The sequence below is a fragment of the Protopterus annectens genome, chromosome 8.part0 (assembly GCF_019279795.1).
Source record: "Protopterus annectens isolate FY-2018-M chromosome 8.part0, PAN1.0, whole genome shotgun sequence".
NCBI classification, from domain to species: Eukaryota; Metazoa; Chordata; order Ceratodontiformes; family Protopteridae; genus Protopterus; species Protopterus annectens.
In genome coordinates, this window is record NC_056741.1 from 732,602,939 (window position 1) to 732,621,865 (window position 18,927).

The 18,927-nt window shown below is 44.9% G+C and overlaps 1 protein-coding gene across 1 annotated transcript in view; it reads right to left on the reverse strand.

Moving 5' to 3' along the window:
- GPKOW (G-patch domain and KOW motifs) overlaps window positions 1-18,927 on the reverse strand; it is a 743,201-nt gene that overhangs the window by 301,827 nt on the left and 422,447 nt on the right. Inside the window, exon 7 of the mRNA XM_044080190.1 lies at window positions 14,975-15,191. Coding sequence (XP_043936125.1) covers window positions 14,975-15,191 — 217 coding nt within the window. The remainder of the gene's footprint in view (window positions 1-14,974; window positions 15,192-18,927) is intronic.

Here is an 18,927-nt window from a genome sequence, read left to right on the forward strand (position 1 = left end):
GTAGCTCAGGGCCACATTCCAGAGGTCCATTGCCATCCGGCATAGAGGGTACGAGTGTGTGCCTCCCTGCTTGTTGATGTACCACATAACTGTGGTGTTGTCTGTTCTTATCAACAGTTGACCTTGTTGAAGAAATGGTCTGAATGTCTGAATTGCCAGTTTTACTGCCAGCATTTCCTTTTGATTTATGTGTAGGTGTAGCTGGTCTTGAGTCCATAAACCTTGTATACACTTGTCCAGCATGTGGGCCCCCCAACCGAGGTCTGAGGCGTCCGTTGTGATGGTTTGGCTGGGTTGAGTGTTGTGGAAGGGCAGTCCTTTGTTTGATTGACAGGCCTGAGCCCACCATTGGAATTCTTGCTTCAGGCATGGAATTATTGGAATTTGGGTTTCTAGGCTGTGCTTGTGCTGAGACCATAAATTTCTGAGGTACCACTGTAACTTTCTCATATGCAGCCTGGCATGTGGAACCAATATTATGCAGGATGCCATGAAACCCAAGGCTTGCAGGACTTTTCTTGCTGTTAGATGGTTCTGCTTTGTTAATGCCAAGAAGTAGAGAGGGAGTTGCTCCTGTTTTTCTACTGTTAGGAAAGCCATTTGTTTCGCTGTGTCCAGCTCTGCACCCAAAAAGGTTATCCTTTGGGATGGTATCAGCCTTGACTTTTTTATATTGACTGTATATCCCAGGGCTTGTAGTAGGCAAATTACCCTTTTCAAGTCTTCTGCTAGCTTGTTTTTGTTGTCCGCTTGTATCAGGCAGTCGTCCAGGTAAGGGTAGATTTGGATTCCCTGAAGCCTGCAATGAGCAATTACTGATGCCAGGCATTTCGTGAACACTCTGGGTGCAGTAGATAAGCCAAAGGGCAATGCTGAGAATTGATAATGCTCTGATCCTGCAAGAAATCTGAGGTATCTTCTGCAATTTGGTCGTATAGGGACGTGCAGGTATGCCTCCTTGAGATCTAGAGTTACCAGCCAAGACTCCTTGCCCAGCATGGGAAGAAGCTGCTGTAGGGTCAGCATTTTGAATTTTGGAACAATGAGGAATGTGTTTAAAGCGGACAGGTCGAGAATAGGTATCCATTTGCTTTCTTTTCTTGGTACCAGGAAGAGTCTGGAGTAAAATCCCTGTCCTTGCTCCATAGATGGTACCTTTTCCACAGCTCTCATCCTTAATAATTGAGTTATTTGTTTTAGAGCTTCTGCCTTTTGATTTGGAGGTAGGTTTGGCATTCCTCTCTTCCCTGGTAGAGTATGGAAGTGAAACCTGTAACCTTGGTCTATTGTCTGCAAAATCCACTTGTCTCTTGTGATGCAATGCCAGTTTACTGAAAATAAAGCTAGCTTCCCGCCTAAGGGTGCTTCTAGTTGTTCCCTGGTAGGCGGTGCCAGAGCCAAGTCACTGTGATTGTCCTGTAGTAGTGGTAGTGGCTGTGTCTGTGGCTGTACCTCACTGGTTGTTACCCTGCCATTGGCATCCCCTGTAGGCACCCCTGGATTGACTTCTGCCTCTTGAACGCCTATTTCTGCCTCTCTGAGCTCTGGAGGAGTCTGGAAAGGACCAATTCTTTGAGGGCCAATTCCTGCAAAACCTTGGAGGTTGGACCTGTAAGAAATCTTTCATTGTTTGGACAGATTTTACCTTCTCTTCCATCTTCTTCAGCACCTGTTGTGCAGGAGAGCCAAACAAATTGATCTTGTCCATAGGAGCATCTAGTAGTTTTGATTTGACATGGTCTGGTAAGGCCTGCTCTTTTAACCATGCATGCCTTCTGATAACTGTGCCAGTCATGGCTGATCTAAAGGAAGCCTCCAGTGCATCATAGCCGCATTTTAAGGAATGGTTACTGACTTGCTGTATGTTATGTACCATTTCCTGAACAGATTTTTTGTCTAATGATTCATCTGAGGACAGCTTTTTGGTTAACTGGTCTAGCATAAATTCTTGATACTGGATCATGTGAAACTGACAGTTCAAGGCCCTAGCTGAAAGAGTAGCAGAAGTGTAAACTTTTTTACCCCATCTCTCTAAGGACCTGGATTCCCTTTCAGAGGGGAGGGGGGTTTTTGGCAGAGGTAGCTGCTACAGCCTTAGGTCCCTGGGAAATAGTCTCGGGATCTGCAAAAGGAGCCTTATATAAATGGAAATGCGTGTCCGGGACCCTGTAGTACCTATCGGGCTTAGCAGGGGCCAGAGGTAGTGAATCAGGAGCAGTACAAGCATCATTAAATGCATCATCTACAACAGAAAGGACTGGAGGTATGGCTAAAGGCCTATGTTGTGGTAAATGCAGAAAAGTTCTAAGCCTCTTTCTGGAATCTGAAAAATCCTGACCCTGCCACTGAAATTGTTCCCTCATAGCATGCAAGGTTTCCCCAAAGGAAAATTCCTCAGGCGGAGGCAGAAGGAATGGACTCTTCAGCATCAGAGTCTTCATAAGTGGAGAAAGGAGCCTCTGGAGGGTTTGTATTATCTGAGTCATCAGAGGAATAATCTGTAGAAACTGGCTCAGGGGGCTCTGCTCTAGGCCTCTTCTCTGGAGGAGGGTGAGAGGCCCTGTCTGGTTGAGGTTGGGATCCCCGGATTAAAGAAATGAGATCCTCTGCTAGACTAAGCATTTGTGAACTAGAGCTAGGCCTGTGAGAGGGGGTCTTAACAGGCACAGATTTAGTAGTTTTAGCTGCTTTAGCCCTGGCAAAGGCCTTAATGGACATGGTTGCAGGTGGCCTAGCAGCTCCATGTGCAGGGGTTGAAATATCCAAGGGAAAAGTGTCAGATAATTCCTGAGAAACTGCAAGAGCAGGTGGGATTTCAGAAGCCGATTCCACCAGGTTGGAAGAGGACTCGGTGAGAGGTAAGTTTTCGGCTGAAGGAAGCACCGCTTGCTCGGTTTCAGCCGAAACCGAGACACTCGTGGCAGGCTTAACCGCGGTTTCGGCCGAAACCGCGGACCACGAGTGTCGGTCCTTTTCCTTGCGCTTTTTCGATATTTGCGTAGTCGGAGGATACGACGGCATAATGTAAGCAAAATCAGAGCCGAAAAACTCCTCAGCAAATTCCGACCGACGTCTAAGCGTCCGCCGGTTAAAAGAAGCACAGGCTAGACAAGCTGCTACATCGTGGTCTGGGCCTAAACAAGGTAAGCAGTAAGAGTGGAAATCTTTATGAGGTATTTGTTTCCCACAAGTTAAACAGTTATTCACTTTTTCTGACATCGGCTAAGGCAAGAAAGAGTCCCCAACGGGGTACTTAGCCTTTTAGAAGTCTTCGTAGTAGTAGAAGTATTTGGTAGTAGAAATCTCTGGTTCTGACCGACCGGCACTTGCGAACAGCTTCTGCTTCAGGCGCCACGCGGCAAGAAAGACTGAGGAAAATGGCGTCGGCTGATGCCTTTATACCCGAATAACTGCAGCTATGACGTCGGGTGAAGTGCGACACCAGCCGAGGCCAGACCCAGACTTTGGAATCCGGCCGACCGAAGGGCTGCCTGACGACAGGACAACCCATTTGTAAGGACTGCAGATGCATCCTTGAAGGACATCAGGAGGAATAGCCAAAGGTCTATGCTGAGGTAAATGCAGAAAAGTTCTTAATCTTTTCCTGGAATCAGAGAATTCCTGGCCCTGCCATTTGAAATGCTCTCTCATAGTATGAAGGGTCTCCCCGAAGGATAGTTCTTCAGGAGGGGAGGCCGAGGAGATGGATTCCTCTGCATCAGAATCCTCGTAGGCCGAAAAAACCTCCTCCTGGTAGTCCGAGAGAGCAGAGTCATCAGAGGCCTCCTCTGAGGAGTGGGGATCAGAGGGCTCAACCCTGGGCCTTTTGTCTAGAGGAGGTTGAGAGCCCCTGTCCGGATGGGGTTGAGAGCCCCTAACTAAGGAAATAAGGTCCTTTGCTAAAGTTAGAATCTGTGAACTTGTAGAGGGTCCCTGAGGAATAACCCTGGGAGGCATAGCTTTTGTGTGTTTAGCAGCTTTAGCCCTGGTGAATGCCTTTATGGACATGGATGCAGGAGGCCTGGCTGCACCACGTGCTGGTGTAGTTTTGTCTAGAGGAATGGTGTCGGAAGTTTCCAAGACACCAGTTTCTGAAGGAAATTCAATAACCGACTCAGCAGGGGCCTCTGGGGCCGAGGTTGTCGGTTGAGCGGTTTCGGGGGTCGGAAGTACCAAGGACTCGGTTTCAGCCGAGACTGAGACACTCGCGGTAGGCCTGGTGGTTTCAGCCGAAACCACGGCCCGCGTGTGTCGGTCCTTGTCCTTCCGCTTCTTTGTTAAATGTGAAGTCGGAGTCTCCGACGGCATATTGTACGAAAAACTAGCCCCCAAAAATTCCTCTGCAAACTCCGCCCGACATCTAAGAGTGCGTCGGTTGAAGGAAGCACAGGCTGAACAGGCCGAGACAGCGTGGTCTGGGCCTAGGCAGGGGAGGCAGTAAGAGTGGAAATCCTTATGAGGTATTTGTTTCCCACAAGTTAAGCAATTATTAACTTTATCTGACATCGGCTGAGGCAAGAAAGAGTCCCCAATGGGGTACTTAGCTTTTGAAGTCTTCGGTAGCTGAATTACAGGAGCTGGCCGACCGGCACTTGCGAACTTGCTTCTGCTTCGGGCACCACACGGCAAGAAAGACTGGGGAGGATGGCGTCGGCTGACGCTTTTATACCCCAGGCACTCTGACGTCAGGGAAAGGGCGACATCAGCCGACGCCGGACCCAGACTTTGGAATCCGGCCGACTGAAGGGCTGCCTGAGGCAGGACAACCCATATGTGATGACTGCAGATGCATCCTTGAAGGACATGTTAGAAAGTACAGTTTTGTATCTACCATAAATGTAGATGTTCGAGTGTTCACACTGCTGCAGTCATCACACTTGGGTTATCTGCCGTCAGGCGGTCCAGCAGTCGGCCCGAGTTCCAAAGTCTTGGTCCAGTGTCGGTTGCCGTCACTTCTTCCCTGACTTCAGTGTGACAGGGGTATAAAAGAGGCAGCCGACGCCATTTTCTTCAGTTTTTCTTGCCCCAGATGTCAGGTGCCCCCAAATAGGAAGGCAATACATAATCCTAAGTAAATTACATAAGCAGAAAACAATAGCTACAGCTGTAAGCAAATACACCATATAGAAATACATCTTAGATATTGTATAAACAGGGAGCTACAGATAAAACCCAGGTAAGAAGAAGGGAAGGTGGGAGGGTAACCTGGAATGCATTTATGGTAGGTACAAAACTGTACTATGTTCATCGTGTTACACTGCTGCAGTCATCACACTTGGATTGAATCCCAAAGCTAAGGCTGGGCGGTTGGTACTAAACAGGGTTTGGAGAAGCTAGTAGGCCCTGCAAAACTGCAGTGGCAAAGCCAGCTCTGGTTTTTGAGTATAGAGGTAAGTGGTAGTGCTTGGTGAAGGTGTGCACTGAACTCCAAGTTGCAGCTTCCAAAATATCCTTGGTTTGTACCCCTCTGAGGAAGGCTGCTGATGTTGCTGTAGCCCTGGTGGAATGAGGCCTAATGTTACCAGGTACAGGTTTCCCATGGTGTGTGTAGTAGAAACAGATACAATGTCCTATCCATTTTGAAATGGTCTGTTTTGATATAGGCTTTCCTTGAGATCCTGCAGCATAGGATACAAAGAGATGATCAGACTTTCTGAAAACCTTTGTTTTATCCAAGCAGAAACGTAATTGCCTGTGAATGTCCAAAGAGTGTAGGAGCCTTTCCCCTTTATTCTGGGGGTTTGGATAAAAGGTGGGTAAATGAATGGTTTGGTTTAGAACCACACTGGATACTACCTTTGGCATAAAGGAAGGGTTAGTTCATAAAGAGACTCTGTCTTGATGAAAAATGATGAAAGGCTCTACTGCCATTAGGGCCTGTAGCTCTGAGACTCTTCGTGCTGAAGTTATTGCTAGCAGCAGGGCAGTTTTCCATGATAAAAATTGTAAATCGGCTGAAAAAGCTGGCTCGAAGGGCAGTAGTGTAAGTTTTTCCAAAACAAAATTGAGGTCCCAAGTTGGTGTTGGTGCTCTTCGGGGCAGTCTTATGTTCTTAGCCTCTCTGAGGTACTGTCTTAATAATGGATGTGAAAAAATAGGAGGATTCGTGTTGTAATGAGCTGAAATAGCTGAAGCGTGGATCTTTATAAATCAAAAGGAAAGGCCTTTGTGCAACATCTCAGTTAAATATTGCAGAATCTGAGGAATATTTGGGACAAGAGGATTTTGGCCTTTAGCCTAGTTCCAGGCGCAGAATCTTTTCCATTTGTTTGATTAGGTTTTCCTGGTGCTGGGTCTCCTGGCCTCCAGAATGACATCCATAACAGCTGTAGAGAGAAGTGTTGACTGGTTGTTTAGATAATCTGCCATGCAGCCAGATTTAAAGTCTTGAGCTGGCTGTGTAGAATCTGATTGTTTTGCTGAGTCAGCAGATGAGGAATTTGAGGTTAAATCCATGGTGGACCTTGAGCCATGTTCCTTAATATTGGATACCAGTGTTGGCGTGGCCAGTCTGGAGCAATGAGTATCATTTGTGGCCTCTCTAATCTGGCTTTTATCTGCACCTTTGCCAGAAGAGGCAGTGGAGGAAAGGCATACACTGTTAGTGTTTTCCAACTGAATGAGAGGGTGCCCACTTTCCAAGCTAGTGTGTGGTATGTCCTTGTGCAAAACTTTCGCAGTTGGTAGTTTTGGGGGGAGGCAAACAGATCTATGTCTGAGCTCCCCCATTTTTGAGTTATCATTGTGAATACTTGTGGGTCTAGTTTCCACTCGTGAGGATCCATGATATTTCTGCTTAGTTCGTCTGCCAATGTATTTTTTTTTTCCTGGCAGGAATTGTGCCTGTAGTTGAACTTGGTAGATCAGTGCTGTGTTCCACAAGGTCACTGCTTGCCTGCATAGGGGGTAGGAATGTGTGCCCTCTTGTTTGTTTATGTACCACATCACTGTGGTGTTGTCCGTCTTTATTAGAAGTTGTCCTGGATGTAGGAGGCCCTTGAAAGCTATTAGGGCATTTTGTACAGCTAGCATCTCTTTTTGATTGATGTGGAGATGCATTTGATCTGCAGACCATTTGCCCTGAATATACTGTCCTGCCATGTGTGCTCCCCAGGCGTAATCCGATGCATCTGTTGTCATTGTTTGCCTGGCTGTGGGCAAGGTGAAAGGCTGACCCTTGTTGAGGTGACATGCCTGAGCCCATCATAGAAACTCCTGTTGAAGGCAGGGAATTTGTGGTATTATTGTTTCCAAGCTGTGGCTGTGTTGAGTCCATACGCTTTTCAGGTACCATTGTAATTTCCTCATATGCAGTTTGGCATATGGTATTAGTAGTATGCAAGATGCCATGAATCCCAAGGCCTGCAGAATTTTTCTTGCAGGGAGTTGGGTCTTTGTTGCCATCATTTTGAAGTATTGAGTCAGTTGTCCTTGCTTGTCTGGCGTGAGATAAGCCATCTGGGCCATTGTATTTAAGCTGGCACCCAGGAATATTATGTCTTGTGAGGGCACTAGTTTTGACTTCTTTTCGTTTACTGTGTACCCTAGGCAACTTAGTAAGGTTTTTACAAACGCCAGATGTTTTAAAAGAATGTCCTTGCTGTCTGCTTGAATAAGGCAGTCGTCCAGGTATGGATATATTTGGATTCCTCTTTGTCTGCAGTATGCAATTACTGGTGCCAGGCATTTTGAGAAGACCCTGGGTGCAGTAGATAAGCCAAAGGGCAGTGCAGAGAATTGGTAATCAGTTGTACCTGCTATAAATTGGAGGTATGTTCTGCAATTTTTTCTGATAGGGACATGCAGGTATACCTCCTTGAGGTCCAACGCTACTAGCCAAGCCTTCTTGCCCAGCATGGGAAGAAGCTGCTGTAGTGTGTGCATCTTGAATTTGGGTACTTCCAGGTATGTGTTTAGAATTGAAAGGCCCAGAATGGGTCTCCAGGCTTTGTCCTTTCGGGGAACCAGAAAGAGTCTTGAGTAAAATCCTTGTCCGTGCTCCTGTGTAGGAACCTGTTGAATGGCTCTCATGTCCATGAGTGCTGTAATTTGTCTTTGAGCCTCTGCCCATTGATTTGATGGCAGGTTTGGCATTCCTTTTATCCTTGGTAAAGTGTGAAAGTGGAACCTGTATCCTTGAGTTACAATATTTAGGACCCATTTGTCTTTTGTGATGATGTGCCAATTGTTGCAAAAAGTGCAAGTTTTCCTCCCAAGGGAGCTGCCAAGAGTGATTTGCTTGGCAGTCTGAGGGGTAAGTCATTGTGTTTGTCTTCTGATAGTTTGAGACCTGTCCTCTCCTCATTTCTGGGCTGTGGCACCCCATTGTCGTGGCTTGTAAGAGCCTTGTGGCTGACCTCTGCCCCTTCGGCATCTGTATTTGCCCCTCTGTGGTCTGTCAGAAGTTGGAAAGGACCAGCATAGATTTTGCCTTATCCTCCATTTTCTTTAAAACCTCTTCTGCTTTCACACCAAATAAAACATCCTGCTGTAAGGGTGCATCCATTAACTTTGCTTTAACATGATCAGGTAAAGTTTGTTCTTTTAACCAAGCATGCCTATGAATGACAGACCCTGTTACAGCTGCTCTGCAAGAAGCTTCCAATGAATCAAATCCACATTGCAAAGTATGTTTTCCCACTTGTACTGCTGCATGCAACAAATCTTGCATTTCCTTGTAATCAGGCTGCTCTGTATGTGTGCTCATTTCTTGTTTTAATTGAGACATCAAAAATTGTTGACATTTCAGCATGTGAAACTGGCAATTTAAGGCCCTCATAGCTAGAGTAGCTGAGGTATATACTTTCTTTCCCCATCTGTCTAGTGCTCTAGTATCCCTTTCAGACGGTACAGGAGTTTTAGCAATAGAGACCTTAACCCCTTTGGGACCCTGGGAAATGGTTTCTGGGTCAGCAACAGGGCTTTTATATAGGAATTTATGTGAGTCAGGGACTCTGTAGTATCTGTCTGGTTTGGCTGGTGCAGGAGGTAATGAATCTGGGTTAAGCCTAGATTCTGAATAAACATCATCCACAATGTCTAACACAGGTGGAATAGCAAGGAGTCTGTGCTGGGGTAGTAAGAGGAACTCTCGGAGCCTTTTCTTAGAATCAGAGTAATCCTGGCCTTCCCAATGGAAATGTTCCCTCATGGTATGTAAAGTTTCCCCAAAAGAGTAGTCTTCTGGGGAGATGCTGAAGGAATAGGCTCTTCAGCATCAGAGTCTTCATAAGGGGGAAAAAAAGAGTACTCCTGTTCCTCAGAAGAATCTGAGGAAATGGAAACTTGGTCAGAGGAAGCGTAGTCCTCCTCCTGTCTAGGTCTTTTGTCAGGTGGGGGATGGGAACCCCTGATTAGGGTAATTAAGTCTTCGGCCATCTTTAGCATCTGTTTCTTAGGCATGGGGCCTTGCACTGGAGACTGCTGTACAGGCTTCCTTACTTTTAATTGAGTCTTCAGTTTTGCATAGGATTTCATAGTAAGAGTAGTTGGTCTGAAGACACCTTCAGCAACTGACGGCCTTTCAACTGCACCGGAATCCCCTTCAGCCATGGAGTCGGAAAGGCCTAAAGATAAAGGCTCTGGAGGCCCTGTAATCTCCGCTTCGAAGTCGGATGCTGGCTGGGGTTCTAAATCAGCGGTCATCAGGGGCTGCATAGGCGCCTCACTGAAAACCGGAGAACCGGCGACTGGCCTAGCAGAGGCCTCGGTATCTGGTTTGGGTCTCGGCTGCCTGTCCTTATCTTTGCGCTTTTTATGCATCCCGGTTGTCGGTTGCTCCGATGGCATGGTATAATTAAATTTTGTACCAAAATAATGTTGGGCGAAATCAAACAGACGTTTAATAGTTCGTTTGTTAAACCTAGCACAAAAGAGACAACCTGTGACGTCATGGTCTGGGCCTAGGCAAGGGATACAATAAGAGTGAAAATCCTTATAAGGTATTTGCTTCCCACAAGAAATGCAATTATTAACTTTTTATGACATCGGACTGAGGCAAGAAAAGGTTCCCCAACGGGGTACTTAGCTTTATTGAAAACTTCGGTCTGAAATTTGATTTGAAAATCTCAGGAGTCGGCAGACTGGCACTTGCGAACTGCTTCTGCTTCGGGCACCGCGCGGCAAGAAAGACTGAAGGAAATGGTGTCGGCTGCCTCTTTTATACCCCTGTCGCACTGACGTCAGGGAAGAAGCGACAGCAACCGACGCCGGACCAAGACTTTGGAACTCGGGCCGACTGCGGGACCGCCTGACAGCAGATAACCCAAGTGTGATGACTGCAGCAGTGTATCATGATGAACATCTCTTTTTACAAACGCCAGATGATTTAAAAGTATGCCCTGGTTTTCTGCTTGAATTAGACAATTGTCCAGGCATGGATATATCTGAATATTTCTTTGCCTGCAAAATAAACTAATTGGAGCCAGGCACTTTGTGAATAGCCTGGGCGCAGTAGACAAGCCAAAGGGCAGTGCAGAGAACTGATAATGCAAGTAGCTTGCTTTGAAGCATAGGCATCTTCTGCAAGACTCTGTGATTGGGATGCGCAGGTATGCTTCTTTTCAATCTAGAGTTGCTAACCAGGCGTCTTTGCCTAGCATAGGAAGCAACTGATGAAGAGTCAGCATCTTGAATTTTGGAATCTCCAGAAAGGTGTTTAGAGTACACAGGTCCAGGATTGGATGCCATGATTTGTCTTTTCTGGGTACCAGGAAAAGCCTTGAATAGAAACCTTGCTTCTTTTCCTTTTCTGGCATCAGTTGAATAGCCCCCATGCTTAAGAGAGAAAATACTTGTTTTTGAGCCTCTGCCCACTGATTCTGGGGCAGGTCTGGCTACCCGTTTGGTGTTGGCAACATGTGGAAATGAAATCTGTATCCCTGGGACACCATATTTAAAACCCATTTGTCCTGGGTTAGGAGTTCCCAGTTCTTTGCATGAAGAGCAACCCCCCCCCCCCCAAAGGGGCAGTTGAAAGATAAGTGCTTGGTAATTTTAAAAGAAAGTCATTGAGACTGTTTACTGTAGGGGGGTGTCTTGTTACTTCCACATTTGGAAGTGGAGGCCCCCCACTGCTTAGCTCTGAGAGTACCCTGGGACTGAAACCTGGGGTTTTTGCTGTGTCTGGGTTTGGCTTGAGAGGATCTGGAAGGGGCTGGAAAAGACCAGTTCTTAGTAGGCCAATGCCTACTAAATCTTGGAGGTTGCACTTGTAAGAAATCTTTAACAGTTTGCATAGATTTAGCTTTATCTTCTATCTTTTTTTAGAACTTCTTCAGCCTTACTGCCAAACAGGTGGTCCTGATTTAAAGGAGCATCCAACAATTTAGCTTTAACATGATCAGGCAAAGACTGCTCCTTAAGCCAAGCATGCCTTTTAAGCACAGACCCAGTAACAGCAGGCCTGCAGGAGGCCTCTAAATAATCAAAACCACATCGCAAAGTATGTTTTCCAACTTGTTCAGCAGAATGCATTAAATCCTGTAAAATCTTTATTTTCCACACAGTCGGGAATCAACATCATTTTCTGTTTAAGCAGTCCAATAATATGCTGTTGATATTTTAAAATATGAATTTGGCAGTTTAATGCTCTGATTGACAAGGTCGCAGAAGTATAAACCTTTTTACCCCATCTATCCAGCGCCCTGGAATCTCTATCAGAAGGGGTAGGCTTTTTAGCAGTAGAAGCCTTAATGCCCTTGGGCCCCTGAGAAATGGTTTCTGGATCTGCAACAGGATTTTTGAAAAGGAACTTGTGGGACTCAGGAACCCTGCAATATCTGTCAGGTTTACTAGCAGCTGGAGGGAATCAGGGACCAAACTGGATTCAGAGAACACATCATCAACAATGTCTAGTACAGGAGGTATAGCCTATGCTATGAGATAGAAGCAGGAAATCCCATAGCCTCTTTTTTGAATCAGAAAATTCCTGGCTTTCCTAGTGGAAATGCTCCCTCAAAGCATGTAAAGTTTCCCCAAAAGAAAAGTCCTCAGGAGGGGAAGCAGAGGGAATGGAGTCCTGTGCATCGGAATCCTCATAAGTAGGTATGGACAAATCCAGGTCATTAAAAAAGTCAGAAGAAACAGAATCCTGATTAGAAGATTCATAATCAAGTTCAGCCCTAGGCCTCTTAGAGAGGTGGGGTTGACTACCCCTGATTAGAGAAATTAGATCTTCAGCCATTTTTGTCATTTGTTTTTTAGGCATAGGGGCCTGAACATGTGGCCTGGGCTTTGTTTTTTTAGACATGGATCGAGATTTAGGCCTTAGCAATAAAGATGGTGTCAATTTAATATGCAAGTCTGTAGGCCTGAATACACCCTCAGAAGCCGGTGCCTGCACAGCGGCTCGGACCCATCCAAGGTAGAGACATACACGGGTTCCATAGGTGAAGCATCTTGCGGCATACCGGACTCCGAATGGGTCTCAGTAGAGGCCTGCGAATCAGAAGTAGCGCGTATCAGGGGCTGCAAAAGCGCCTCACTGAGTACCGGTGAACTGGCGACTGGCTTAGGAGAAGTGCTGTTGGCAGTTTTGGACCTTAGCGGCCTGTCTCTGTCTTTATCTTTGTGTTTTTTAGGAATTCCGATAGTCGGAAGGCTAACCAATGACATTTCTGGATAATTAAACCGAGAACAGTGGTGCAGCGGTTAATGTTGACGCCTCACAGCAAGAGGTTCTCTGGTTCGATTCTCGGCTGGGGTGCCTTCTGTGTGGAGTTTGCATGTTCTCCCTGTGTTTGCGTGGGTTTTCTCTGGGTACTCCGGTTTCCTCCCACATTCCAAAGACATGCATCTGGAGCATTTCTCCCCGGGACTCCGCTGAAAACAGGCTCTGTGGAACCTAGTCGGACATTCCCAGTCAACAAATGTTAAATAAATAAATAAATAAAAATAAATTAGAGGCAAAAATGTACCGACGACGGATAGCGCTCTGATTAAATAAAGCACAAAACCGACAGCAAGGTACGTCGTGGTCAGGGCCTAGGCAAGGAATACAGTATGAATGAAAATCTTTATGAGGTGTTTGCTTTCCACAAGTAATGCAATTATTAACTTTTACTGACATCAGGAAGGAACAAGAAAAAGTTTCCCCAACGGGGTACTTAGCTTTAAGTTGAAGACTTCGGTTCTGAAACTTGAAAATGAAAATTTCAGGAGTCGGCCGACCGGCACTTGCGAACTCCGTCTGCTTCAAGCACCGCACGGCAAGAAAGACTGATGTAATAACATCGGCTGCATGTTTTATACCCCTGACGACCTGACATCATGGAAGAAGGGACAGCATCAGACGCAGGACTGAAGACTTTGTTAATCCGGCCGACTGAGGGCAACCTGCCAGCAGATTACCCAAATGTAATGACTGCAACAGTGAAACATGAAGAACATTAATAAATACAAGTTATAACCTTAATGAACCATGTAATCTTTCTAAATCAACTAGATAGGATGAAGACCCAATGGTGGGGATAGTGGACAAAATGAAGGAAAATAAGGGAGAACAATCTACAGAGACTGCTGCATTGTTTTCCTCTTGTGCAAGGAGTTCTACTGACTAATCTTTTGATGGACAAAAATTAGTACTTGATTTCTGTCTTGGCCCCCACCTGCTGTCACTGTACCATCTAACAGTGTGGATCATGGTATCCTGAGTTAACATTTGCATGCTTAGAGTGCTCCCTCCTTTATGATACTAGACTGTTTCACCTCTTACCCTTCTGGACACATCCAGGGGGTGGTTTCAGGTTTAAATACCATTTACTATAATTCTATGAAGTGTAGAGTACTACAGGGTTTCAATCCTGGGTCCATTATTCTTCACAGTGTTTATGCTGCTCCTTAGGTATTTTATTAAAAAGAGTCGGCCTGGCTAACCATTGCTATGCTGATAATATGTCATTCTGCCTCTTATTCCCATAGGAGAATGTGGTAGAGAGAGATTCCCACTCAGATGACTTAGATGCCATTCACTCTTGCTTGCTACTAAAAGTTTGAAACTGTGTGTTCAGGATGCTCACCCTAGATCTATAAGCAGTTTTGAGGGATTCCTCATTCTTGCTGCTTCTACCTTGTATAACTTAAAGCAGCAGACCAGCTGGACTTTATATCAGAAATGCATATCTTGGGTATTATCCTTGATGACTAGTAGATATTGATGGAACAGGTGTCAGCTGTTATTAGGCCACTTTGCCCACCTTCAAGGACTACTGTGAAATTAAATGTTTGATACATCCTACGGACTTCTGATGTCACTTTGAAGGTTTCCTCACATCTCAAATACCACAATGTCTTCTTGGATTTCAGGTTGCTACAACTGACTGGTTATAGCTGCTGCAAACTCAGCAGATGATTTAGTAATGGTACACATTGTTAACCATACAATACCCATGTTCAAGAGGTTTCCACTGTTTTTCACTCAGTTTTATACTGTGTTTAGTCTTGGTAACAAAGAGTTTTTGTTCCTGCATGACATGGCTCTTTCTTACCTAAAGAAGCTGACCATTAGTAAATTTGAATTTGGTTCTCATCCTCCATCAATTTTTCTAACCCAGACCCATATTATTATTATTCGGCTGCAAAGAGTAGAATTTGGTGTGATTTTCCATCTTTTCTTCAATTCTACCCAGATAAGCACAGCTACAGTTGTTTCTCCACCAAGCAACAAATCAGTCAATAACTTTTCACAGAAGATATATTAAACATCCAAAGGTAATCTGTTTTTGTCATCTTCTCCAGGTCTGCAGACTTCACCTCCTTACTCTACAAAACTGAAAACTGTGGCCCTTGCACAAGAAAAAACTGACTAGGGCATGCTGCGAGTTACGAATTTTTGGACATTGTAGAAAATGAGATCTAATGCTACACAAGCCAAAGCTGCCTTTTCCCCTCACATTTGTGTTTCACTTTTCTCATACTGAACCCTTATAAAAATCCAAACATGTCCCCACAACCTGACCAAAGAGATATGCATTACCTGTCTGAGTTGGTTTCATGTTTTCTTTTTCTTTCTTTCTTTTCCTTCTGTTTCTCTATGTCTTGGTCTCTGTTTGAGTGTTTGCTGGAATGTTTACCAGAGTCTCCACTCCTTGATGTCTCCTTAGATTGGTTCTCTGACTTTGCACTTTTGTGAAGACGCTCCTTCTCCTCCATTTCTCTCTTCTGGTTCTCCTTATGGGCTTTACTTAAGCGACCTGCATCAAAACAGTGTGTTAGCACTCAGAATTTGCCATTCTTCCACGTAAAATCAGTTCAGACAGAATACATTTTACTACAAACAATTCTTATTTGGTCAAAAGAACATTTTCAAATGCACTATATAACCATCAAAGGCATAAAAATAGCTGCAGGAGCAATGGAATCCATGAAGTGAAACACTAAGGTATGCTAAAGGAATTCTTATCTATTGTTCAGCTATCTGAAGCAGGAAATGCATTTCCTGACCAAGGTGCAAGAATGCACAAAAATGCAGAATTAGTTTAAAAAAAAAAAACACAGTTCTTATAACAATATATATTGATGAGCAAGTTCTCTGTAACCGCAGTTCTAATACTGTCAGACATCAGCTCAGCATCTAAACCTTTCTCACGTTACTAAACCCTCTTCTTTCCCATAATGCTCTGTGAACAGACCTACCTCTTCAGATTTTTGGTATGCACTGCAGAGATAAAAGTACATAAAATACACCTGTAGACCAAAGGACCTGATCCTAGAGATCATATACAGTTTATACTATCTTTGCAAAGGTATTCCAAAAAGTCCACACAGCTGCTGCTCAATTATTATTCTAACAGGTAACCCTGCTATAGAGTAATGTGCCATAGTATTAGAGGGTGAAATGTTACTATTTATCTTAACTTTTTTTATTTACCACTTTTTTATTGAGCAGGTTTGTCCCATTAGGCCAATAGTCTCTCTTCAAAGGGGGCCACAGTATTCATGGCAGGTAGAGGAAATACTGCCAGGGCAATGGAAAAAAACTCCCCCTACTTTTTTTATGGAGGGGATCTCCTGAGCTCTTTCCGATGGGGAGATGCAGGTTTATGTGGATTCCAGATTGCAGCTTGCTAGTGCACAAGAAAGAAATGCTTTGTTCTGATGTGGAGAAACTGGAATCAGATTATTTGATGCTCTTACTTTAAAACTGATGGCAGAAACAGAACCAAAAGATAAGGAAGCTATTTTGTGGGTTATGGGCATGCTTTTCTGGCTGAATAACCTACTGTATTGTTCAAATCCAACCCACAGATGGCAGCATGTGCTCAGGATATACATAACATGTAAAGGGAAGGAGACCAGTGAGAGGAAGTTATTTCTGTATGCCAATTATGTCAGCATATTCAAAAAAGTTATGCAACAAGTGTTGAAAGAAGAGAAGCACATAGAACATACTTATAAACAACCAACTATGAAAATTACTAAAAGTGAAGCTCTAGTAAGCAGATATGTGGTAAGGGCCAAAAAGTACAGTTTTGTACCTACCATAAATGTAGATGTCCGATAGATATGCAACTGCAGTCATAACATATGGGTTGTCCTGCCTCAGGCAGCCCTCGGTCGGCCGAATTCCAAAGTTTGGGTCCGGCGTCGGCTGGTGTCGCCTCCTCTCCGACGTCACAACGGCTGGAGTATAAAGGCATCGGCCGACGCCATCTTTTTCAGTATTTCTTGCCCCAGATGCCAGGTGCCCTCCTAGGAAGGCTAAATTTGGTGAATGGATAAACAATTCCAGACATGCACAACAGTAATAAACAGATACACCATAGGAGATACCCCCAGCTAAAAGGAACAGGGGGGAATGGACCCATAAAGAAAGAAAAGAGGGGAAGGTTGGAGGGAAAATCCGACTGCAGTTGCATATCTATCGGACATCTACATTTATGGTAGGTACAAAACTGTACTATGTCCTTCAAGAATGCAACTGCAGTCATAACATATGGGTTGAATACCATAGCCAAGCTGGGGGTGGATGGAGCTAAGAAAAGGATGGTGTAGCTAAAATGCCCTGCAGGACTGCCGAAGCAAAGCCTGCTCGGGATCTGGAGTATAAAGGCAGGTTGTAGTGTTTGGTAAATGTATGCATGGAGCTCCATGTAGCAGCCTCTAGAATGTCCTTCGTAGCCACTCCTCTTAGGAAAGCTGTGGATGTGGCTATAGCTCTGGTGGAATGTGGCCTAATATTGGCTGGCACACTTTTTCCATGGTAAGAATAGCAGAATCTGATGCAGTGTCCAATCCATTTTGAAATTGTTTGCTTGGAGATTGCTTTTCCTTGTATTCCAGCAGCATAGGCTACAAACAGCTGGTCAGACTTGTAGCCTTAGTTCTGTCCAAGTAGTAGCGTAGTTGCCTGTGAATGTCCAAGGTATGCAGCAGTCTTTCCCCTCTATTTTGAGGATTGGGGAAGAAAGTAGGAAGGTGAATAGCTTGATTTAGAGACACCCTGGAAATTACCTTTGGCATGAAAGAAGGATTTGTTCTTAGAGAGACTCTGTCCTGATGAAAAATGAGGAAAGGAGGTACTGCCATGAGTGCCTGTATCTCCGAGACTCTTCTTGCTGATGTGACTGCCAATAGAAAAAACGTTTTCCATGATAGAAATTGCATCTCTGAGGTTGCTGCTGGCTCAAAGGGAGGAAGAGATATTTTTTCCAATACAAAATTGAGGTTCCATGCAGGTACTGGTTGTTTTCTGGGAGGCTTGATATTCTTTATCCCTCTCAGGAACTGTCTTAGCAAAGGATGTGAGAACACTGGTGGATCACAATTGTATCTTGCTGAGATTGCTGAGGCATGAATCTTTATGGAAGAATATGAGAGTCCAGAATGAAACATTTCTGCCAAGTATTCCAATATCTGAGGTATACTCAGTACTGTTGTATCCTGACCCCTGTTGGCAGCCCAGATGCTGAATCTCTTCCACTTAGCTGAATAGGTTTTTCTGCTGGAAGGTCTGCGTGCTTCCAATAAGATGTCCTGAACTGCCTTGGAAAGAGTGGAAGCGGAAGGAGTTAAGGTAACCTCCAGGCTGTCAGATGTAATGTTTTCAGGTTTTGGTGAACAGTCCTGTAGTTGTGCTGTGTTAGGAGCAGGGGCCATAGGGGCAGAGGCCACGGTTTGGTCCGAGTTATGCTCAACAGCAATGGGTACCAGTGTTGCTTTGGCCAGTCTGGAACTATCAAAATGCCTGTTGGTTGTTCTGCTTTGATCTTCAGGATCACCTTGGTCAACAGTGGCAGGGGAGGAAATGCATAAATTTTTAGGGAATTCCAGCTGAAGGAGAGAGCATCCGTTGTCCAGGCTAGAGGATGGTGGGTCCTGGTACAGAACTTATCCAGGTGATGATTCGTGTGAGACGCAAAGAGATATATGTCCGGTCTTCCCCATGTCTTTGTTATTTGTGAGAAAATGTGGGGATGCAGCATCCATTCGTGTGGATCCAAGAAATTTCTGCTCAGCTTGTCCGCCAGTACATTGTCCTTGCCTGGCACAAACTGGGATTGCAGGTGTATCTTCAGACTCGGTGCTTTTTCCCAGAGAATCATTGTTAGTCTGCAGAGGGGGTATGAATGAGTCCCTCCCTGCTTGTTTATATACCACATGACAGTGGTGTTGTCTGTCCTTATTAGTAAATGTCCTTGTTGCAGTGATTTTTCGAAACTCTCGATTGCATGTATCACTGCCAACATCTCTTTTTGGTTTATGTGCAGATGTCTTTCCTTTGGTGTCCATTGACCTTGAATGCATCTGCCCTCCATGTGCGTCCCCCATCCATGATCCGAGGCATCTGTTGTAATTATTTGACCTGCTTGAGGTCTGTTGAAAGACATGCCTTTGTTTAATTGACTTGCTTGAGCACACCACAAGAATTCTTTTTGCAGACATGGAATAAGTGGGATTACGTCCTCTAGGCTTTGGCTGTGTTGGGAC